Here is a 24680-nt window from a genome sequence, read left to right on the forward strand (position 1 = left end):
ATCATATTAACAAATGAGTGAAAACTCTAAATGCTGTGAATAAGTAAAGCCAATGAAGTGGACTAGCGGGCGTGGAAAGAGGGGGATTTGCCATTTCACGAGGGTAGTCCAGGGTGAGCCAGAGGAAGTTTTCATCCAAGGAAAAAATGTATTAGATCCGTGCATTGAGAACAATTAATCTGGCAGTAGTTCGTTGGCTGGATTCAAATGTTGGCACAAGGGAGAGCAGAGAGAGTGTTACTGCAGCAGTTAGATATGGACACCCATCATGCCATAGTCACCATCAGTAAGGAAATGCAGAAGAAAATTATGATGCACCCACTACTGTGGAGTATTTTGCAACTAGTAAAAAGTAAATAATACGTTCACATGTATAGACTTGGAAAGATGCCCACAATGTATAGTTAAGTGAAAAATGTAAACTGCAAAGTATTGTACATAAAAGCATCCAATTTCTATAAACATAGCATCAACAAATCCTCCCGTGTGCGTGCATGCGTGCGTGCATGCGTGTGTGTGTGTGTGAACTTGGTATCAGTCAGGACCAGCCAGCTGTTCTTAGGGACAAAGGGGTTTAACACCGCAAAGGTTTATGGATAACTCACATGACCACGGGTTCGTGTAGGTCACCTGAGGGACTCTGCTGCTCTCTTGGGGACCCGTGCTGGGAGAAGCTCCAATGTCATGTTCCATTATTTCCAGGGAGGGAAGGGGACATGACAAATTGTGCACTAGCTTTTAGACTTTCCACCCAGAAAGGACACATATTACCTTGGCTCACACTTCATTTTTCAAAGCAAGTTATGTGGCTTCCCCTAACTGAAAAGAAAATGGGGAATTGCTACTGTACCATGTGCACAGAAAGAGGAAAGCTGGAGATGCTTGGTAAAGGGTCCTAATGGTTGCCCAAAGCATGGAGAAGAGAATGGGGTGGTCGCAAGGGAGAAAGGGCACAAGCTCTGTTTCCTTGTTGCAGAATGTGGAGAAGAGGGAAGGAGAGGTTTAGAAGCTTGTTTCCTATCAGGTGGAAAAGCAGTGCGCCAGCTGCATGGAAGTGAGAATGGAGAGCAGCGTACAGAGAGGGAATGCACTGCAATCCGGAGTCCTAAAGAAAAAAGACACTGTTGTGAGCATGGATGTGAAAGGAAAGCATTGTCAAAGGTGATTCTCAGCAGTTTGCACCTGGGTTATTGGAGACTGAGCCTTCACAGGCAGAAACGTTATCCTTCAAGAGGACCAGGTTTGAGAACATAAAGAAGGCTCTTAGTCTGAACCTTATGGAGCTTGAGGTTCAAGTAGGAGATCTGTGGGAAGATATGTATGTTTGGCAACAGGCAAATGCAGGGCTGGAGTTAAGAGACAAATTTGAAACTGTTTTATTGGAGTGAGTGCTGCCACTGCAGACACTGTGTTTCCTGGGGTTTCAGACCACTGGCTTCTCTCTCTTCAGCCTCGGGACAGGGGTACATCTAGGGAATCTCAGCTTGGAGATGTCCCCATGGTAACCTGGAAACCTAAGAGATTGCATCCGACTTTTTGCAGCTTTTTACCCACACATTCTTTAGATGTGCCAAACCCATTTTAGGTTTGCATATGGCCCTATTTGAAGTAGTGATGGAAGGCAGGCTTAAGAAAATAGACCCTCTGGGATTAATAAGAAGGGAAGAACATCCCCCGCTGGACTTGAAGCTGCAGTTGACGTTCGTCCTCCCCGTCAGCCTGGGGAATGCTGCCCAGGCACCACTGGCTGAGCGCCTGGAATGCTGCCACTCAAATCCTGGACTTGATTTAATGCAATTTGCTTAATTGACCTTTAGAAAATTCATTTTGCTGTTTAAATATGAATACTTAACAGGAGCTACTGTATTCGGAAAACTGAAGGTTTGTTCTCCATTTGGTTATTGTGGATAATCCTTCTACCTGCTTCCATTTCAGAATTCAAAATGTTTCCAGAAGTATATATTGATAAAAACGATGTTAGAATTTTAAAGCTGTCCAAAAATTAAACTGTCCAAAAGTTAACAATAATTTCAAAGAAATGCTAAAGTTTTTGTGTAAGAAGAAAAATATGTAGTTGTAAAAGAGAGGTTCTCTGTTGTGATTGTCTGTTCTGATACCTGAAAATTTAATGTCCTTTGTACAGTATAACACTTTTACATAAATGCTATATGTATAAAAAACAATATCTTCATTGAAAATATTTCTTTTAACTTGGGTGGATATTAGGGATTCCAAAGTAAATTTAATCTTCTCAATACACCATTACAATGCAACAATTGTTTTTCTCATTCCTAAACGAAACTTTTTCTATAGCTCTGGGATGCTCATCCAGGGGTAATATTGTCCCTGGAAGACATTTGGTGATGTCTAGAGACATTTTCAGTTGTCACACCTTTGGGTGGGGGCTGCTACTGGCATCTAATGGATGGAGGCCAGGACGCTGTGCAACACCCTACAATGCACAGGACAGGCCCATGACAAATAATTAACCAGTCCCAAATGTCGATAGAGTCAAGGTTGAGAAACCCGGCTTAGTAGAATCTGCACTGTCATCCAACATTTAAAGAACAAGTTTTCTGTTTAATTCCTATTTTTCAAATATTTAGTATAACTGTTTTCTCTAATTCATCATTTTGCTAAATGTTCGTTATTATTACTTATCATAACCTATCCTGCAAACACAAACAATGTTAAATGTGTAGACCTGATGGAAATAGGAATGTCTTTGAAATATTAGCAATTTTGAAAGGACTATTAAGACTGTGTCTTACTTTCTGAAAGAATTAAGCATCTGTGGCATGGCACTGGTTGCTTTTTGGGGTTATCTTAGCATCAGGACAAGTGTCGCTTTTCATTTGCCTCTTAGAGCTGTGGAATTGGTCAGTGTGCACTTGTGGCTTTTGTTATGCCTTCATTTTAAAGTTTTGGTTTCTATCCTAATTAATGAGATTTGTGTCTAGAGGAGGGAAATACTGTGAACTGTTTAGCAAGAACAGATGAAAAAGTTAGACCCTTGGATTCATATTTGGGCTTCAGTACCAACTATTTGTAAGATATGGCTCAAGTTTCCCATTTCTCTGGGTCCATGACAGCTCTTCTGCAAAATGGGACTGAGCTTAAAACCCCTTATGGTGCTATTATAAAGACTAAGGACCTCGTAAGACATAAGGTTTTTGCATAAATGCTGTGCGTAGAAATAATAACATCTTAATTGAGAATATTTCCTGTAAATTGGGTGAATATTAGGGATTCCAAACTACATTTAATTTTTTCAATAATCTGTGACTGTGCAACAGTTGTTTTTCAGTCCTAAAAGAAACCTTTCCTGTAGTTCAGTGGTTCTCAACCAGACCCTTTGGAAGGCCTGGGAAGGGTTCTGCACAGCAAAAACTCAGTAGGTACTGGTGCTAGTTATCAGCAGTTTTGAAATATGATCTTTGGTCCCAAGAGCTCATTCTGTATATTCTCTCCTTGGGAAGATGGAGTGAGGGAGGGGCCCCGGCCTGCCCGTGTAGATCAGCACTTACTGCATGAAAGTTCCCCATAGAGATGTCTGGTTTCTTCCCATCTACACTCTGCATTTTGATACATAAACTGTCTAAGACAATTTTTTGGCCTTGCTGTCACATCCCATATATGGAACGGGACAAGTAGAATGCATGTCTTGCTAAATAATAATGCCTTACTGAAAAACATCTTCATAGTCTTTTATTTTTAAAGAGGTGAAAGAAAAAAATATTTACCAGAAAAAAAATATTGCTATGGTAATTTGTTCACCCACTTTTTTGGCCAGAGGGCCCTTATAAATATAGATTGAATGGGAGGAGATGGGGGCATAGAGCAGATGGTCCCCGATGAATCTGGGCTTCCCAAGGAGGATTCCTGGTCACTTTGCCCACTGACAGTGGGTTTCTCCTTGGCTGTCATTCCGAGATGGCTGAATTTGCAGGAATTAGAGAAGATGATTCTGCGTCTCCTTGGAGCGGGGCCAGGGCCCCTCCTCTCAGGAGCCCAAACTCTGAAGTGACAGCCGGCATGCATGGCTGTCTCTTCTGCTGCCCTGTGAAGTCCCTGAGAGCTGGGATTCTGCCATCAGCCTCCCCCTCAAGCCCCGGCCACCTCCTCAGAGGAGCCTCATAGATGTTTGCTGAATGAATGGACGTTTTCACTGGAGTGCCCTAAAGAAAATGAAAGGGTGCATTTGGGGGATCCAAGTTAATTTGCAGGCCATGTCCCTTAATCTTTCATGTGCTCTTTTGTCTGACAGTTACACAAGTACAGTTTAGAAGACGCCACCCTCGAATAGTGAGATGGTGACAGGGGGTTACTTTTAGGTTATAATATGCAGTGCAGATGCTGCATGTCCTCCCAGGCTGCCCTTTCTTTAAATCTGCCTGGAGCAGAGCCCTTTGCCCACATCCTCTCATGAACTTACACCCGGACTTGTACCAGAGCAGCTGCTGTGATGTCTCTACGTCCTTCCGGCTGGGCTGGGCTATAGTGTCCCCTCCAAGTAACACCCAACACATGGTGAAAGTGAGGCAAACCCTTCCCTAGGTTCACCTCTGTTCTTGAGTAAAGAGCTGCGTGGTGAGGCTGCCCCTTGTCCCTGACCTCAGCCCCTTTTCCCACTGGACTATCACTTTTTTATCCTTTTGGTGTTCTTCATCTTGGTGTCTTCTGTAATGAAATGATCTGTTTGATTACCTCCTAAAACATTTTATTTTCCATTCCAAACCTTTCTCTACAGGGTTTCATATTGATTGTTTTTATTGAGGTGCAATTCACATAGCTCAGATTAGCCATTTTAAAGTGAAGACTTCATTGGCATTAACTACGTTCCTAATGATGTACAACCAACATCTCTATCTAGTTCCAAAACATTTTTCATCACCACAGAAGGAAACTCTGTACCTATTAAGTAGTTGCTCTTAACACCTGCCTCCTTGCCCCCAGCCCCTGGCCTCCACCCATCTGCTTTCTGTCTCTATGGATTTACTTATTCTGGATAGCTCATATAAATGGAATCATGCAATGTGGTATCTTTTGCCCGAGCTTAGTTCACTTGGCATAGTGTTTTTTGAGGTTCATTGACATTGTAGCATGTACTAGTATTTCGTTCCATTTTATGGATGAGTAAAATTCCATTGTGTGGATATACCACATGCTGTTTATCCACCCATCCCCAGTGGGCATTTGTATTTCCACCTTTTGGCTTTGGTGCACATGCTGCTGTGAACATATGTGTATACATATTTGTTTGAGTACCTGTTTTTAATTCTTTAGTAGAGTATACTTGCTGGGTCATGTGGTTATTCTATATTTAATTACTTGAAGAACTGCCAAACTGTGTTCCACAATAACTGAGCCATCTGCAAGCAGTTCTGTTTGTTACACACCCATGCTGTCTGCATCTGCTCTTACTAACCCTCCCAGAAGACACCTGTCTACCCTCACTGAGTCTCCTGGGAGGGAATCCACGGCGTTCTTTCTAAAGCACAGGTACAAAACCCTGCTCGTTGAGGACCAGCTTTGCATCCACACCCTTGAACTGCTCAGATTAACCTAATGTTTGCAATGGTTTGCATTCCAAAACTGGAAGTCCCAACATTTAAAAAAAATAACTCTCTTTCTCCATCACGATAATTAGTCCTTTATGGTAACCTAGCGATTTGTTTGAATATGCCGTTATATTTTGTCATGATATTATTTCTTAAATGAGCATGTCTTGCATTGATTGATGCAGCCTTTCCTGGAAGCTGGGGTACTCTGTGACCCTCATGTTTTTCTTCCCGCTGCAGGTGTCCTTCTTCCTCTTCATCATCTTTGTGGTGTACACTATGCTGCCCTTCAACATGCGAGACGCCATAATCGCCAGCATCCTCACCTCCTCTTCCCACACCATCGTGCTCAGCGTGTGCCTGTCTGCAACGCCGGGGGCCAAGGAGCACCTGGTCTGGCAGGTGAGTGACCTCAGCATCCCGCTGGGGTTGGGGAGGGGCCGCGTGCCTGGTGTTGGGTCCCTGGTACCTGCTCCCTTTCTGCTACTTGAAGCTGACTCTGAGTAACACGTGACGGATAGCCAGCCCCATGCCATCTCCATCGGTGGGACCAGCAGTCACTTAGCAATTAGCAACAGTGAAGCTAAGCTTAGTGGGAGAACGGGGTGTACCAATTCCATTTTACTGGATGGCCACTGGTGTATGAATTTGATGATTAAATGGTGTTCTTATTATATGTTATAATTTAGCACTCATTTTTAGAGTGAAACAATGAATACAGTTAAATTCATAATTCTAATGTCTGATTTATAACAATGAATATGCTAATAAAAATTGTAAAAATAAATAAAATAAAAATAAGAGCATTAAAAAAACCAAATTCATAATTCTCCTGCACCTCTACCTTGATATCCAAACCCCTGTCTTTACAGAGGATGAAAATCTTCTCCATTTCTTAATTTTCTGGCAAGTCCATGGGCATTAAAAATGTAGTTTTTAAAAGTGCTACAACAGCAAATTTTGCTTTACTGATAAATGGCATTTCAAAGAGGCCATTCTATTTAATTAGTTAAAAGCATTTTTAAAAGCTATTTAATTCCCTGTTATGTACATCCATAAACATGAAGATCAGTGATTTGGAGTTATTCCTAACAGTCTCTTTTTTACCCAAAAAATACGTTTTATTTTGCCCTGTGGGAATCAAATGCAAAAATGCAGCCATGATGTGAAATGTAGCAGAGCTGAGAGAATAACAATATGAACAGCACTGTGCCATTGGAAAGGGATTTTAGACGCGGGTCACCTGAGCCCTGTGGGGTCTGACAAACCAGTTTTTTGTTCACTTGATGGGGTGTTTTATTTGGAAATTTGAGCTGGAACTTGAAGCTTACCCTTGGATCTGTAGTAATTTCTCTTAGTTTGAAAGCTTTCTAGAGATCTTTTTCTCAGTATTCATCTCTTAGTGCTCATAACATGACTTTTATTAAGAGTAACCACAAAGACTTGTGTTCACTAAGCATCCTTTGTCCCCAGTGAGTGTACAGGTAGTGGCCTCTCATTTTACACACTGAGCTAGAGTTTCACATTGGCTTGTTCAGATTCTAAGCATCTGCTACCAGGAAGGAGAGGAAAGCCATAAGGCTCCTCTGTGCCTTCCCTTTGACACATACCAGTAACCTGCATGGCCTGAGACACAGAGTCCAATCAGTAATCAAATGTCAGAATGAAGGTGGGTGTTTATTTTATTTTTATTTTAAAATATTTAATCGACTAATAAAGATGTGCATATTCAAGGTGTACAGCGTGCTGATTTGATATATGTATACACTGTGTAATGACTGTCACGATTGAATTAATGAACACATCCATCACCCCAATGCTGTACATTACATCCCCAGAACTTATATTATTATTGAAAGGTTGGCCCTTCAACCAACATCTCTCCCTCTCTTCCCACCCTCAGCCCTTGGTAACCACCATTCTACTCAAAAGGACCATCCAGCCATGCCTAGAAGAAGTGCAGGAAATGCTCCTGTGTACACGAGCTCTGATGCAGCCTTTGCTTCCTTCCTGCATTTCAGGCCTCCCCTAAGGATATTGATAGGGCATTTCTCCTTTCTCCCATACATTCTACACTTCTACTCTCCCCTCTTGTTGGGCTGTTAAGTTCAACATTAGGTGATCACATACAGATCGGGGCAGTGGGAATGTATTTGCCGTAGGAATGAGGGCAGACTCTGCTCTGCCAGTTTACAGTCTGAAAATAACTGCTGGAAAGGCCTCCTCACATGGGCAATAGGACACTCAAGCGTTTCACAGCTCACAGCACCTTCTCGGTTTGGGATTACTCTGGAACATGTCCCTTGAACACTTTGTACTTATCTCTCTTGCTCCTTTATGAATAAATGAAGTGTCTGCTGGTGCAGATGTAATAGGAAAAAAAATATCTGGGGAGAAAGGATTTTAATACCTGTCTGTAAAGATCAAGTAGGGTTAAGAAATGAAAAAGAAAAGGGGGGAAAGTAAGTGCTTTACAAAGAATCTGCTGTATTTCAGGTCATCAAACACTTCATTGACTTTGAGTTTTTAAAAACATTTTTATTTCCTTGTATTCATTAAAAAAAAAGGTTGGGGGAAAAATGTAACCTGAAATTTTTATTTACTCAATTTGCAAAATCAACAGTGAAAAATACTTCTTATCAACAGACAGCCAGAGAGAGGATAATTATGGAATAGCAAAAAGACTTTGAATGCTTTATTCCATCGTATTTCATATAAGAACATTGAAAGGAACAGAACATGAAGTTTATTTCCTATCCCTTCAGAAATAATTTCACAGTGATTGCAAGAGCTGGGAAAGGTGAAGTATGCCCGCAGATTTAAAATGGGAAGGTTGTAGGTAAACATCGCAATAATGGAGAAAAGAGCTTTCAGTACCTTGAGCCACTGCTGGGAAAAAATCTAAAAATACCACTGGTTTGATATGTGGGAAAAGTGCGTTATTGAACTCTTTCTATGCAGTATCTATAAATTAGAATGCTACAGATTTGGTGGTTATATTACTGTGGTGTAATTATTTAAAACACACTGTAAAATAAAGGCTACTGGTCTGATACACAGAAGAAGGTGGTTCTTCACCGTCACCCTGCTTTCTAAACCATCAAAGGAGGAGTGTGCTTTGCTTAGCACAGATTCATATGAAGAAATTTTATTTCTTTTGATTTAACATTAGCAATCAGCTGATAGCATGCAGTACTGATCTGTTGATCAAAATGTTGACTTAAGAGAAAACCCTATTTCCGTTATGCTGTATAACAGAGATCATTATTCTCAGGAAATTTGTGTTACCGGCATTTGCCTAGAAGTACAGTGCGTGCTCAAGCTATATCTCCTAACTGAGGAAATTTAGCCAATAACTGAAAATTGTGGATGGTAATTCCTAACACATTTTGAACTTAAAGGATAATCACTAATACATTTATTAAACTTTATTTTGAAACCATCTTTGTTTTGAAATCTTTATTTTGTAACTTTTATTTTGAAACAATCACAGACTTACCAATAAGTTGCAAATACAGTGCAGAGAATTATTTTTATCCTAAGCCATTTAAAGGTAAGTTGCCAACCTGACATTCTATCACCCCAAATGCGTTAGTGTGTATTTCCTACAATACGTTTTTCCTACATAACCGTAATACAGCTGTCAAAATTGGGAAATTCACGTTGCTTTGTTACTGCTATCCAATGCTCAGACCCCATCCAGGTTCCTCCAGCTGTCCCCATAGTGTCCTTTACAGCAGAAAGGCCCAGCTCAGACTCGCGTATGGCAGTGTCCCCTCAAGTCTCTTTGGTCTGCCTCAGTCTGGAACAATTCTTTAGTCTTGCTTTTGCTCTATTGATCTTAAAGCTTTTGAAGATCATAATGTAGTCCCATTATTTTGTAAAATGTCCTTCAACTTGAGTTTGTCTGCTGTTTCCTTATGAATAGACTCACGTTCTGCATCTATGGCAGGAATTGCAGTGATGGTGGCCATGTCCTCATGGAGTTCTTTCAGGGGCCTGTAATTTCACTTTCTCATTATTCATGGTGTTCCTTTGTATTATGGCTCTTTCACCAGCCCTTTCCACTTTGAAATTACCCTTTTCCTCCTCATAATTAATACACGTTGTGTTAAGGACTTTTAAGCAAGGCACATATCCTGTTTGTCACTACACTTCCAATTTCTTCATTTATTTATCTGTATCCATGTGGTTTTGTGTTTTCCTGTTTTACTCAGTAGGTTGCAAACCACTGCCATCACTGTCCTCCCTGGTGCTCATGTGGCCTCTGACTTATCCAGTGGGCACGATTTCACCTGAAATATTCGTCTTGCTCACTCTCCATTAGCTTTACTTTTGTGGGTCAGCATCACTGTCGGCAGATACTGAACCAAGCTCAATGAATTTTCAAACAGTCCTATTTATATATCAAGATTGCATTTTGTATCTGAAACTTACTTACTTTTCTCATATTTTTATTTCCTTGATGTTCATAGCACACTCTGAATTTTCGTTTCATACATCTTTAATTTTCCCATGAGAGACAAGGAAATGTGAATATGGATTTACTTCAGCAAGCCAGTTATATGTGAATCCATATTTATTAAAGAAGATAAGCTAAGGAGGGCTTATTGATTTTCCAGCAGGATCACATATATGTTAGGGAAATTTTATAGGATTCTTTTACACTGTAGGAGCCTTAATATATTTAAGTTGTGATACAATTTGAAAATTTGTAGATTGGACCAAATATAGCCTGTCGTCTATGGCAATTGTGTAATCAATAGTAATGTGGATGTGTTACATAACTGATTCTTTTAAAGTATAACTCAGGAAGTGTATAATGGAGTCTGGAATTAAATTGCATTTAGGCTCTAATCTGAGAACCTCAAAGGAAAAACAGCAGGTTCCCAGCTGCCCAGTTTCTGGCTGTGGAAGAGACTAATTGTTAGGAATTTGGATTTCTGTTCCTACTGTTTTGTCTTCAGAAAAGCACAGGGTATTAATTTTTTCCACAAGAAAAAAAAAAAGGAAAGAAAGACTATTTCACTTCCCATTTTGTATAGCATGGAGCTATTGACTGAGTATAATCCATATCCTATTTTAGCAAGCTCTTGTTTACCTGTTCTAAAGGCAATATAATTTGGAAGGTAAGAATATGGAGAAGAGGTAAAAAATAGGAAAGTGCCTAATGGGACTAAATTCTAAAGCAAATCTCAGTGCATTTCACATCCCTGCCTTTTCTTCTCCTCCCTTGCCCTCCCCCAGCCTGACACATAGACTTCCTTCTCTAATTGGCAGGAATTTTGCCTCTTTGTCCTGCCAGGGGGAGTCTTTGTGGAGCAAATCAACAACAACAACATTAACACTTACTACAAGGCACCAGATCACTTTTAAAGTGCTCTGGCAATTTCCAGAATGAAAATGCAAGAATGTTAGAGACATAGAACTTTCATGTTGGTAACTAACAAATGACTAGAATGAGACCTGGGTTTATTTTCCAGCATTTGTGGAGCTGCTTTTGGGAGGGCATTGAAGGAAACGAGGTACAGGGAGGCCATGTCAGAACATGAGTTTGTTCTTGGAGACTTGATCAAAGAAGCATGAAAAAGAAGGATTTCTCTAGAAATGAAAAGTAGTGGTCATCCATTAACTGTCTCTATCAAGAATCTTCTTGATTCTTGCGTCTGAACTCTTTGTCCTCTGCTCACTTAAAGAAACGGATTCGTGTCAAATATGATACTTTATTATAGATTTATTGAAAGTTGCCTAATGACACTTTTCACTGACATTTTACTTGACATCTTTGTGATTTTTTTTCTACTTTCACCAATCCATGCATCTTTGATCCATTATTTACAAATATCTGAAGCTCTTCTCATTCCAAATATTTATTGTTGAAAGAGGTATTTAGTTTGTGAAAAATATTGATTTTAAGCCTTTATTAAACCATCAGTAATTGCTCTTTGAAACCCCTAGAAGACAATGAGAAAATCATCTCTGAAGGGTGTCACACAGGATAGACTCTTCCTCTGTACTTGCAGCAAAGAATGATGAATCTAACACACTGTATGAACTGGAGAGAGTAATACATTTTTAGCTTGACTTTAGCAAGAACATTGCTCTGGTTCTAAGGGATTCTCTTTAAAGAGTAGGGAGAAACCCAATGAGTTTGTGCAGTGGAGGTGTACGCATCACCACTGGGAGATATTCCAAAGAGACACAGAGCTGGACTGATCCTTCTTATCTGCAAAATGGTATCAATAATCATGGCATCTTCCTAGCACAACAAGGATGATGAAATGAGGTGATAAATGAAAAGGACTTAACTGGGCTGGGTGCCTAGTTAGTGCTCAGAAACAGCAGGTATTCATAACAATAACTGCTTGCTGGTAGACCCACAACATTCTGATTATTTTTGCAGAGTACAACCAACTGGACACCTGTGAGCAGAGGGAGGAGCTATTTGTTTTTCTATTATTTGTTTATTTTTTTTCTATTTGTTTTTGCAGCAGTAATCACAGCATGATTTCTATGAGAATAATGGGCATCAATTTTTACCTCCCATAGAAGCTGAGAAATCATGATGGCAGACTCTGGGTTAATCACTGTTGAGATCCCTTCAGCAGCTCATGAAGGTATTGACATGGCACCGAGTATAGGGTGGTAGACAGAATACGCGTGTGGCCTCAGGCAGAATCTGAGTTTGGATACCACTTCTATTTTGTAGCTGTGTGTGGTGAACATGGAGATAGACACCTCCTCAAGGGAAGAGTGGTTGCCCAGCTCTTGAAAGTGTTGTCAGAAGCTGGCTTTCAGCTGTCAGCCCCTTCAGGGACTCCTGAAGAGACCTGCCAGCCAAAGGCTGTCCTTTTGAAGGTGGTTCACATCCACGACTAATCAAGTTGGGGGTATAAATTCCTTCCACTTTGCCCAGTGCAGGACAGGTCTGACAGGTCATTTCAGCTCCAGAGCATTTGTGAGTCTGTCTGAATTTGTTGGGCCAGGGCAGTAGCTCACCTTCCCTCTCTGCCCAGTCCTGCTTCTTTTCCTTTCCAGGCATGTCGATCCTTAGGGCACCCCCTAAGCTCAATTTCAGCATGTGTGGTTCCTGGAGAACCTACACTACAACACTGCATGAGCTTGGCCGAATTCTTTAGCTTACTCAGTTTTTCATCTGTAAAATGGTGACATTAGCTGGCCTTGGTGCTGATTAGATGAGATACTGTGTGTGAAGAACCTGTTATCAAGCTGGGCTGGTACTTAACCCTCAGTGAATAGCAGACAACAGCAGCAACAGTAAAGTATTTTGCCAAGTTTCTGTGATTCTGTGGAGGCTAAGAGGAATGGAACATAAGACTACTTTGGGAATTTGGTTATAATCAAAGTCCAAGTGGCCTATGGAGTTAAGTAGGGCAAGAGTTGGATAGTACAGGTATAAGACCCTCAGAGCCCAGGTCGGGTTCTTACTGACAATCATGTGCCATACCCAGTGAGGTACTAGAAGCCCACACTCCACTGACAAACAGAGTAGACAGTTCTGCTAATGCCTGGGGTCTAAGCTCCCATAGGTTAATGGAATGCCTGGCTTTGGAAACCTTTGAGACACAGCTGCCAGAATTGACTCTTTGGTTGGAATGAGAGGGAGGAACTCAAGAGCAGCATTTAGTGGGTCACTTGCCAGCTGGCTCTCTTGGATTCCCATGCCACTCTTTCTGTGGAATGTCTTGAGCCTTGGAGAAGCCCACTTCTCTTCTCCAGACAACCTTGAGTGCTGGTCTTTACCCCCACTCGTCCCAACCTCATGGTACCTTGATAAGATAGGTGTGACCATCCTTTGTCTCAGTTTTGTGGTCGTGAAGACATGCACCTGTATCGCCCCAGCTCTTTGGAACTCTTCTACCACCTGCCAGCTGAGATACTATATTAATTTTCAAGGGCTGCTATAATAATTTACTACAAACTTGGGTGCTTAAAACAAGAGAAAGTTATAAATTTTGATATTTATTCTCTCATAAAAATCAAAACCAAGGTGTTGTCAGAGTTGGTTCTCTCTGGAGGTTTTGAGGGAGAATCCACTCATGTCTCTCTCCTTGGTTCTGCCAACAATACTTGGCATTCCTTGCTTTGGGGCTCCGTAACTCTAATCTATGCTTCTGTCTCCATATGGCCTTTTTCTCTTTGTCTCTGCATTCTCTCCACTTCTATCTCTTATAAAGACACTGGGCATTGTATTTGGGGCCCATGCTAAACCCAGGGTGATCTCATTGCAACATCCTTAATTTAATTACATCTGCAAAGACCCTTATTCCAAAAATGTCATACTCTGAGGTTTCCAGTGGATTAACTTTGGAGAAGGCCACCAGTCAGCCTACACAGATGCCAGCTGCAGGTTGACTGCAGTTCCAACTGTCTCCCTCCGTATGTTGTTGCAAACTGCTCCATGATTCCTCCAAGGCCACAGTCTGTGGGGTTTCCCTTCTCTTGTCTGTTCAGGCTTTATGGTGCACAACATATGAAAATACCTTCTTGGAAGATATTTATGGTAACATAGGAAAATAAAGAAAAACTAGAAGAATTTAGACTGAATACACAAGAGAATTTTACCCTTACTTAAACAACACCATCACCCATAGGGCAAGCAAAAGGAATTCTTGCCAGATGGTTGCAGACAGGTAGGGCAACCAAACATGTGCTCGCGGCTCTCTCTGCCAATTTAAAACATAAGTGATATGTTCACATTTGACCAGGGAGGGGAGAGGATGGTCTCAAAGGGTTTCTAGTGAATACACTTCTTCTGACTGCTTGAATTCTCTCATTGTCTGTAGTAGTTTTTAATTTGATCCTCTTAGGTTTTCCGGGTATATACTCACATCATTTTCAAATGGATCTTCACTTTATAATTTTAAAAACCTTCTTTTTTTCTATTGCTTTGTCTGGTATCTCCAAGAAAATTAACACATTTGTAATTTTTTATTTAGTAGGACTAGTGTTTTCCCTTTAAGCCATATGATGGATTTTGAGTTAAGTTAAATAACTTTTATAATGTAAAGGAAGTAGCCATCAATTCTTATTTAGACCAGTTTTGTTTGATTTTTATTTCCATTTTTTCTTTAAAGAGTGTTTCTTGAACTGCATCAAAAGACTTTTTTTAAACACCCATGGACAAGATTTTATGATTTCTCTCTTTTTGTAATACTGAACAATTCTTGAATTTCTGGTATTACCCTCAGTAGGTCATGTTGTGTTTTTCTCTAATTGGCTGCTTGATTCTTTTGACCAATGACTCGTTAAGGATTTTGAATCCATCTTTACAATGATAAGAACAAACACTGAGGCAGGACTGACCATTGGATCAGAATTGGTTCTGAGTGCTTTCCTCATTCATGAACTTCCTTAATCTCAAATGTTCATATATTTTAGATTAGATTGGATAGTGTTCTCTATTTTTTTCTGTGAAAATACTTCTGTTTAGAATTGCTTTCTGTTCTGGAATTGTTTTTTTTCCGAAGATATATTCTTATAAATACAGTCTCTTTCATTCAAGGTTTTAATTGTATTTCACAGAGTTAAGTAATTTCTTCATGGTTTCAGTTTCCTCTGTATTTGTGTGTACTTTTTCTTGGTTAGTTTCTTATTCTTGAAATCTGTCATTTCTTCATTTATTACTAATTCATCTAGATAATGTTTTGTTTATTTTACTTTATTTTGTTGAAGAATGAGTTTTGGATATATTTATTATTTTTATTGGTTTTCTGAGTTTTATTTATTTATTCAATGTCCTTTATTAATTTTTTTTATTTTGGCTTTTCTTCATTTTGTTCTGTTTTGTATTTATAACTTCTTGAGTTAGGTACTTACATATATTTTTTTCTCATTTATTTATATATGTATCAAAGGCTATAAATTTTCCTCTGAAAATGGCTTTATCTCTATGACTAAGATGTGCTCATTATCATTATTTTACACATATTTTGCTAATTTGGCTTGAATGTCTTTTTTGACACAGAGAGACTTTTGTTTTTGTCTTATTTTCAGGAGATAGGAGATTTTTCTTTTCTGTTTTATTATTAGTTTTGGTTTTATTGCACTAAGATTAGAGATTGTCTATGTTCTTTCTAAGTTTATGTACTTTTAATATGAACTAGATACTGCTACTACTGTAGTCAGTCATTCTCAGCATTAGCACTAGACCTTACTGAGTGCTTGCTGCGAGTGAACCTCTGAACTGGATGAGGCTCATTTAGTCCTCGTGTCTCCCTGGAGCCAGTGGAGATGCTAACTGTGAGATCCTCCACACTGCACAGATAGCCTGCATCCTGCATGTGTGCCTTGCTGATGTCCTTTCCTCTCGAGTCCAGATTCCTGATCATCCTGAATCCAGGGGGATGCGACCACCGTTCCTACAGCTGGGACTAGCTAGTTAACTTAGTTTTCACAGGTCTGAGTGGGCCTTGCACCTTGGATAGGTCCATTTCCGCTTCCTTTCTGACACTTGCAGCCGTGTCTACAAGTGTTCTCCTAGAGTGTCTTTTCTCAACTTCCACCCCAGGCCCTCCTTGCCTTTGGTAGCCCTCACACCCACATTAGAGGCTGGGGATTCTGCCAGTTGTCTACTGTTGTTGAAAGTACATATTCTATGTGTGTTTCTTGGTGTTATGGATCATTTTCAGATGAAGAAGAGGAAATATTGTCTTTGTGCGTCAAACTGGAAATATTTAGTTTTTAACCTTTTCTTTGGTTTCTTAAAAATGTACCTTCTATGCCATGTCCAAGCCTCAAACTCTGTATGAAGATATTGACCTAGGATGAGAAGGAGAAGAAGAAAAGCAAAGATAAAGAGAATGAACAGAATTTTATTACATTATAGAATACTCTTCCGAGATTTCTAGCCATGAGTTGGCTTGCTTACTTCAGTAAAGTCTCAGTGTTGTTTAAAGGACTCATGCAGCAAAGCCTTATGTTCTCATCATGAGCATTGCCACCTTCCTGTCCTCTTTTGAATTGTATCTGCCAGAAGACAGACCTGCTTCTGAGCAGACTAGAAGCAGAGTGAAAGTAGTGACAGTGCCAGTGTCCCTGGCCTTAGGGGACCAGTGGTGAAACACTGATCTGGAGATGCAGATTGAAGTGATGGGGACCACCCATCACTCTCCCTACCCCGCCTCCACTGTGTGTTCCTGCAGTACCCTGCTCTTTGCTGTTATTAATTCTTACGGGAACTGTCACATCACATTTTGGTATGCTTACTTGTCTCTGTATCCTTCACACCCTACCTTCTGCTACACATTCCCTGGGCTTCTGGGATCTGTGGCAGGAACCAAAACTTATTAATATTTTTATTTGTCCCAGCACAGGGTGTACATAGTATTAAATGGATGCATGCATGACTAAATCCATGAGTGATTGAATGAATGAGTACACAAATGCATGACGAAGTGTGGAGGCATAACAAGCATCCAGGTGTCTTTGATATTACCAAAGCAGAGACAGTTCTTTCTTGTCCCACCCACGTCTCCAAACGTGGCAGCTGAATGTAAAGTAGGTGAGGTAGTGGTGTCCTTTAAAAGTAATCATGAACAGTGACAGCAATCCCGACATCCTCAACCTTCATGTATTCTCTTGTTTTCTTCAAGATAAGTCAGATCCTTAGGTGGATTTTAAATCCCTTTCTGAGCTCTTCAGATTTATAGTATTTTAGGGGAAGCAGAGGAAAGACACAAAGATGATTGAAGAAATAGGAAATAGGATATATAAGGAGAAGTTCAAGGATTGGGGATTTCTTATCATTGCCAGAAAAATGAGCTAGAATTGAACTACCTACAGTGATATTAACCCGAGCCATAGAGAAAACAGTGGCTGGATGCCTGCTTCTGTGTAGCGCCATGAGGTTTGTCTGTGGACCAATAGAGATTGCCCTATTTTAGCTATTTAACCAGGCAGAGAAGGTCACCAATTTGATTTCCTTTAATACAGAACTAAGGACATGTTTGAAAATACTATAGGAGACACTGAAGACATTAATCTAAAGTAAACTGCCTTACACAGCTCAGGAGGCTTTGTCAGTGAAGTTAATGCTTCAAGCTATGGGTTATAAAACTCTGAGTTAAGGTTTATTAACAGGTTGGAGATTGTGTTTCTTGATTTAGTGCATAGGAGGTTCTCTGAGATGAGATGAGCTTTCGTTTGGAAGGTATTCCAGACTTTCCCTGCTGAAGATTATCCTGACTCTCATGGGGTGGAAGTCTCATATCCCAAACTTACAGGGCCTGTGGAATGCATTCTGCCCTCATGCAAATTGCTGATGGGGAGATCTGCCAGCTGTAGAACTGCAGATGACATGACAGTTGTTGAGACAGAGGTGGATGGGTCCCAGCAGGTATCAAGAGGAGCTTGAAATCCCACGCCTGTGCAGGTGGGGTGCACTCCTTAGCCCTGTCCGCCCCCCTGCAGGTCCTGCAGAGCTGGGTCAGTTGATGACCATTTTGATTGCCTCCCTTGGAGAACCTTCTCAGACGACTCTAGAGACTGGGATCGAATGATTATAATACCTTAGTATCTCATCGCAAATCTGTTTACCCACATTTGTACTTCTTTGTGCTGCGTGATATTCTGTGTGTCAACACCCATTCTAGATATTTCTCTCAACTGCAGTTTGCCTTTACCTACTTGTCAAACAGCTTTTTGGACTTTTTTGAGGGTTTGTTCAGGCTTATTTTGTTTTATAAATAAGGCTTCACATTGATCTAAGTATTTTAGAGTACAAATTGTCATCTCTAAACAAAATCTGAGTAAAAGTGAGCATATAGACTGCACAGTTATTTCCTTTTCTTCCTTTAACTCTGTCTCATATGGAATTTAAAGAATTTTGTGGATTTCAATTAAAAGTATACATAGGTGTGTAGAAATTTTATCTTGGTATTCGAGTAGAAACTACATTGAGCTTAGTTTTTGAACCAATGTAAGATTCTAAATTCTTATTTAGCATGTTTTAAAATCTAATATTTATAATATCCACAAAATGAAAATATTTCCATTTAATTGCAGGCCTTTTGACTGGTATATAATCTAAAAATTACTTTGTCTCTGGCTGCAGGTCTCAATATTTGTTTGTCTTAAGCATCAGTCAACTCAGCATCTTCACTGTGGTGCCCCATGGACATTGCAAGCAAAGTGTTCCCCAAACTCAGCTCCTTATTTTCCTGTTCATGTGTTGTCCATCGCTGTGAGTGGCACCACCTGGCCCCGGATCTGCCAGCCTCTAAGCTGGGGCCCACCTGTCTCCACATCCATCCCACTTGCCCTCTTTTGTGTTGTACGTGGAAACTGTTCATTGTGTGTTTTTTTACCTTCTCCCAGTTCTCTTTTCTACTTCTCATCCTGGGTCAGGAAGTGTCGCTAACTGCCTGGGGAGCTGCAGGAGCCCCTGGCCTCACCCACAGCTGTCCTGGTGACTTTCCTAAAACTCGAGCCTGCCTTTGTAATCCTTCGGTGGCTTCTTATTACCTGCAGAACACAATACCCAGATCTCAGGACAGCATGCAAGACCCTGTACCAGGCAGGCATGGCTGCTTCTCCCTCGCCCCTTACATCCCTCCTGGATTCTGAGCTCTGCTGATCTGAGCTACTTGCAGGTCCCTGACTGAGCTCTGCTCTCCTTCACCTTGATGCCATTAGGTCTGTCCTGTCCTCTATCTGGAGCATCCCACCATTGTCACCTGGTCAGTGCTTAAGGACAAGCGTAGGTGTCATCCACAGAAGGTCCTCGATGGCCCCCGAGCCTGTCCCGGGAGCCTGCGTTTCAGTTTTCAGAACACAGTCATAATGCTCCTCTCCTGTGAATAACACTGGACTCTCCTTCCTAACCCTTCTCCGCACCTTGAGAGAGGGGACGTTGTCTTTGATGTCTGCCACACAACAGACACTGCTTATTGGATAGACAGAATGCCTCAGACCCAGGAAAGCTTACTTGTGTTCTCTATGAGCAAAAATAGAAGTTAAATTCTTTGGTGAAATATGCTTTGCTGAATCTCCCAGAGCCAAAAGACATGTGTTTCCCTTTTTCAAAGATAAGCATGGTATGCAATGAAAAGAACTTTAATTTTGAAGTCAGAAAGACATGAGCTCAAATCCCACTTCTGCATGAATTTGTTGTATGAATTTTAGCAAGTGATTTAGCTTCTCTGACCATCTGTTTACTTATCTGTAAGAGAGGACCAATAACAGCATTGGACTGTGGATTAGGGATGGAGTGTATGTAATTTCCAGCTAAATGCTTGGCTCATGTTAAGTGTCCAGTAGCAGCCACTTATTAGGTTATGGCGGTCTGGACTTTCTCTCTCACTGGCTTATTTTTTATTTTTCAGTAACACACACATGATTAGCTTTTAAAGTTATGCAAGAGCTTCTTCCTGAGATGTTTAAATGGTAGAGAACACTCTACTTCAAGTAAGATATCCTATGGTGGTGTTTTAGAATAGTTAATGGATGAATCGTATAAACCTTAATGGGAAGAAACGTAACACTGTGTCATTTGGATCAACAGTTAAATGTCCAAAACTGCAGAAAACCATTATGTAGTGTGAAAGGTGAGCATAAAAAGTAGTTTAATAGGTTTTCAAAACTAATTTCTTGAATAAAACTTTTAACTAAATTTTTTTTTATGTTTACAAGTCAGGTTATAATTTTTATAAATCTCTCTCTTGTAAGTTTAGATAACTTGTTAAATTGATATCAATTGCAAGTTTATCAATCTATCCAGCAGACATATTGTAAGCAACTGCTACATTCCAGTACTTTTCTAAGGGTTACCAAAATGAATATGATTTAAAAAATAAAAAAATAAACACTTCAGACACCTTAGCATCTACTAGGTGACCTGTAAGTAACACTGATGTCCAGACATGTGGATTCACAACAATTTACAAAGGGTGATCATTTCCTTTTTAATAGAATTCTTCACTATATAATTCACCATAGTCAAGACATTCATACTCTACCAGATTCTGCATTTAGAACTTAGAGGGTGCTTTAAAGTAACACTGAGTCTCACCAGTCACTCAACTAGGAGCTTGTCAACAGGGCTCACGAGTAAGATCAAGAGCCACAAGGACAGACTTGTGCCTCTTCTAGGACAGGGATCCACAGTCTTTTTCTGGGAAGGGCCAGAGAGTACATATTTCCAAATCACGGGCCATCTAGTCTTGGTGGCAGCTACTCAATTCTGCTCTAGACGGCTCAAGATCAGCTCTGGATGGCGCATAAGCAAATGGTTGTGGCTGAGTTCCAGCAAAACTTTATTTACAAAAACAGGCCAAACTTGGCCCATGGTCCTATTAAACTCATAACCAGTAATCTTATTTTCACTCTAACTATAATCATTTATCACCCCACAAAATCCTTAAACATCTGCTATCAAAATCCTGTTATGAAACAGTTTATTTTTGTTTCAAAAACTTATAATATGCAACTTCTAAAGCAGCACTTTCTCTTCAAAACATACCCCTCTCTCTTTGTTCCATGAGCCTCAGAGTAACCTCACTTGTGTTAAATCCCAAGTGAATGTGAGATTAGTCTTTATTTAACTGGGCTCCACGTCTGTGGTCTCCCAATCAGCCTGGAGAGTTTTATCCTTTTCCCATCTCTGATTTCTGTGATGTCCTGAATGTGTCTGTACAACCTCTGCTGGGTTTCAAGCAGATGCTTCAGATCTCATGTGACACATTTACATTTTCTGACACTGTATAAGTGTCTGGGAAATTCAGGCACACGTGCCATAAATTTTTCAGCTTGTGGGGTGCATTTCCCCAAAGGGTTTCTGAAACAGCAAATGAAACTGTGCCAGGACCCACTGGTCACATTTCTCACAGCTTGTGTCCTGGTTGACTCTCTATTTCAAAAAGACAACTGTTGTTGGTGAAATCAGACTGAAAATTATTTTACTAAAGGATCACTGATTTATGATGCTTCTCCTGCATTCTTACCTCTGCTTTTCTCTTTTTTATTTAGTCTGAATCCAGGGAGGGACCAAGGGATAATTAGATTCTTCATAGGGAGAAAAGGCATTTAAGGATTTTCACGCTGTGTTTGGGGTCATCACAGCTGTCTGCTGGCTTGCCAGTCAGTTCGTTCTCTTTGCTGAGAGTTCACCTAACGCTGTTGCCCAGGCAGTTGCGTGGTTATAGTCAGCCCTCCTGACCACTGGGCACGTTTCAGTCACAGAAGCCTCAGCCACTGGGGCCTTTTCCGTTTGCATCTGCTTTCATTTTTCTTTTCATAAAATAAACAAGTGATTTTAAGCAATTTCTGCTTCTGACACAATCCAGCCTCATGGGCTCCTAAAAGACCCTTGAGATACTTTGTTTAGAACATTGGAAAGTTTAGCTTGCAAGGGTTTTCATGGTCTGCCCAAAGCTGGCATCTAAAAATAAAATTTAAGCTGACTAGCAGCATGAGAAGTGCCCAAATCAGCAGATGGTGTGAAATGCAAGACTTGTAAAATGAAAATATATTCACGAAAATACACATCCTTTGCCATTTATTAAAGGTCTGATGGGAACACATGCTCCTGGTAGACGCGGTGGGCTGCTGGATCTGTGGATGTTGGACACAGAGGGAGTTGGTATTTGACTAAGGAGCTTCAAGAGCGCCTGCCTGAGTCCTTCAAGGACAAGAGAAACGTGTAGCTGAGAAGGCGATGCTGCTTGGAGGGCACAGCCCTAATGGGCAGAGTCCACAGTGGCCCAGTGACCTGTGTCCACGTGAAGGGAAGTCCTTAGATACACCTTGCAGGGGCCACCCCTGACTCTACCTGTCCCACATTTAAAATCAAAGGCTTGTTGGGTGATGGAGGTGGTGCTTAGAGTAGCCCTATAGCAACTCATGGTGACATATACTAAAAATGACAGAAACAGAACAAAGGGCCCAAAGTAATTTCATCCACTTAAACATGTGACGAATTGGTTAAGATTAGATTTATTTTGAATGGATGAAAGTCAAAAGGTGAACAGCATAAGCACAAAAAGGGAGAAACATGATGGCATCATGGAATTACTTATGAGAAATAATTTTAAGGATTTTTGTAGGCTGCAAGTTGCACATGATTTGTTTAGTCTAAAGCAGAACTATCAGTTTTTCCAAGTAGGACCATGTAATATTTGTCCACCTAAAACAAAACAAAAACAAAGAAATAATATAAACACAAATGCCTCTGTCTTAAAGTCCTTACGATGAAATGCAATTATTTCCAGGAAATGGGTTGATAATAACTGATGGATGAACATTTACTAATTTATTAGCATTGAGATGACTGATGTTAAGCAGCATTTGCTTTTCCAAGCACTTGGCGTATCTTCAGTTATGTAATCATCACAACACCACACAGAGCAGAGAGCATCACCTTTCCTACTTTAGAGTGGAACCTGAGGCCAGGGGTGGAAGGAGGTGCCTTGGAGTTGCCCAGCTTGTAAGCAGAAGTACGCTTGGGACCCAGGCAGTCTGAAAGCAGAGCCCATACCCATAACCACTGGGAATTCTTTGGACACCCACCCCGACCCCCACTGTTTTAAACAATTAAGTAGAAGACTTGGCTTTCCCAGAACTCTCATGATAGAAGTAGAATCTCAGATGATTTTCCCGGGTTTACTGGCAGATAGGGGATGAGTTAAATTTTTGATACATAACTGGGTATGCTGGATTATAATTTACAGGAATGACAATCAAAGTATTAAAGAAAAAAGGGGTCTCTTCCAGGCCTAAGACTGAACCATTTCCAGTTGTCCCGATTCAGTTATATGTGGGAAGCGCCATGCAAATGCTGTGGTCTGTAAAAGGAGGGATTTGGAGAAAATGATACTGAGCCCTGTTCCAGCTCTGTCCTTTCCTGATTAAGTAAAGAAAGTGCAACACATCTATGTAAAAACTTCTGTAAAATAATGAGAGGGAAAAGGATCATGACCCGCTGAGAAGTGAAAGAAGGTTTCTGGTAGTGGTGTGGCTATGAAATGGGGGGCTCAGGCCTTCATTATGGAACAGTGTGAGAAAATTCAGTTAGAGGAATTACTCGAGACCCCACCTCGAAAGAAATGAACACAAGAGCTTTTCCAGACCCAGGCCAGATCACTTGGTGTTCTCTTTCTTGCTTTCTATATTTGTTTTTTTTTTTGATTGAAAGAAATGAAAATCTGAAGAACTGCAATCCGTTTATCCCGAAGGACCCTTTGGAAATCAGAGAGCCTTTACGTGAAACAGAGTGTGGCAAGACAGACCATCAAACTGAGGTACACAAAGCAAACCGGTGCTCCACAGATACCTTAGGGACCACCTCGTCAATCTGCCCCTGAAACTATCCCTCAGCTTTTCATCCTGTGGCAGAAAACTTTCATCCTGCCAGAACTGCGGGCTTCGTGACCATGTGGCATTTGGCAATTTCATTATCGTTACACTGCTTTCGACTCTAACTGATTCAGTAACCAAACTGGGAGGCATAAATAGCATAAATCTTTTAGATGCAAAAATAGTGCAGCATACAAAATAAATATGTCATACATCCCTTCAGTTATGCTAAGATAATTGGTTAGCCTGGATAGAAGTTTATCAATTTTATTGGATCTTTTCAAAGAACCAAATTTTAATTTTCTTAATTTTTCTCTATCATTTTCCTGATTTCAGTTTCATTAATTTCTGCTCTGAATTTTATTATCTATTCCTTCTGCTTGTTTTAGGTTTAATTTGCTCTTCTTTCTCTACTTTCCAAAGATAGAAGTGTTTGTTATAGATTTTTAGATGTTTCTTCTTTTCTAGTGTGTGAATTTTAATGCTATAAATTTCCCTTTCAGCACTGCTTTAGCTGCATCCCACAAATTTTGATAAGTGAAACTCTCATTTTCATCTTGTTTCAAATATTTTTAAATTTCCCTTGAGACTTTTTTTCTGTCTGATTGATCATTTAAAAATATGTTGTTTAATTTCCAAATATTTGGGGATCTTCCATCTACTTTGCTTTTTTTCTTTTTGATTTCCAGTTTAATTCTATTAGAACATGACATATGCTCTGAGAACATATTTTGTATGATTTCTAATCTTTTAAATTTATTAGGGTTTGTTCTATGGCCTGAATTATGATCTATCATGGTGACTGTC

General features: G+C 40.3%; 1 protein-coding gene across 1 annotated transcript in view; it reads left to right on the forward strand.

Moving 5' to 3' along the window:
* Window positions 1-24680, forward strand: part of ADCY2 (adenylate cyclase 2) — a 395282-nt gene that overhangs the window by 91591 nt on the left and 279011 nt on the right. The window contains exon 3 of the mRNA XM_063086882.1: window positions 5802-5963. Coding sequence (XP_062942952.1) covers window positions 5802-5963 — 162 coding nt within the window. The remainder of the gene's footprint in view (window positions 1-5801; window positions 5964-24680) is intronic.

The sequence above is a fragment of the Cynocephalus volans genome, chromosome 2, assembly GCF_027409185.1.
Source record: "Cynocephalus volans isolate mCynVol1 chromosome 2, mCynVol1.pri, whole genome shotgun sequence".
NCBI classification, from domain to species: domain Eukaryota; kingdom Metazoa; phylum Chordata; class Mammalia; order Dermoptera; family Cynocephalidae; genus Cynocephalus; species Cynocephalus volans.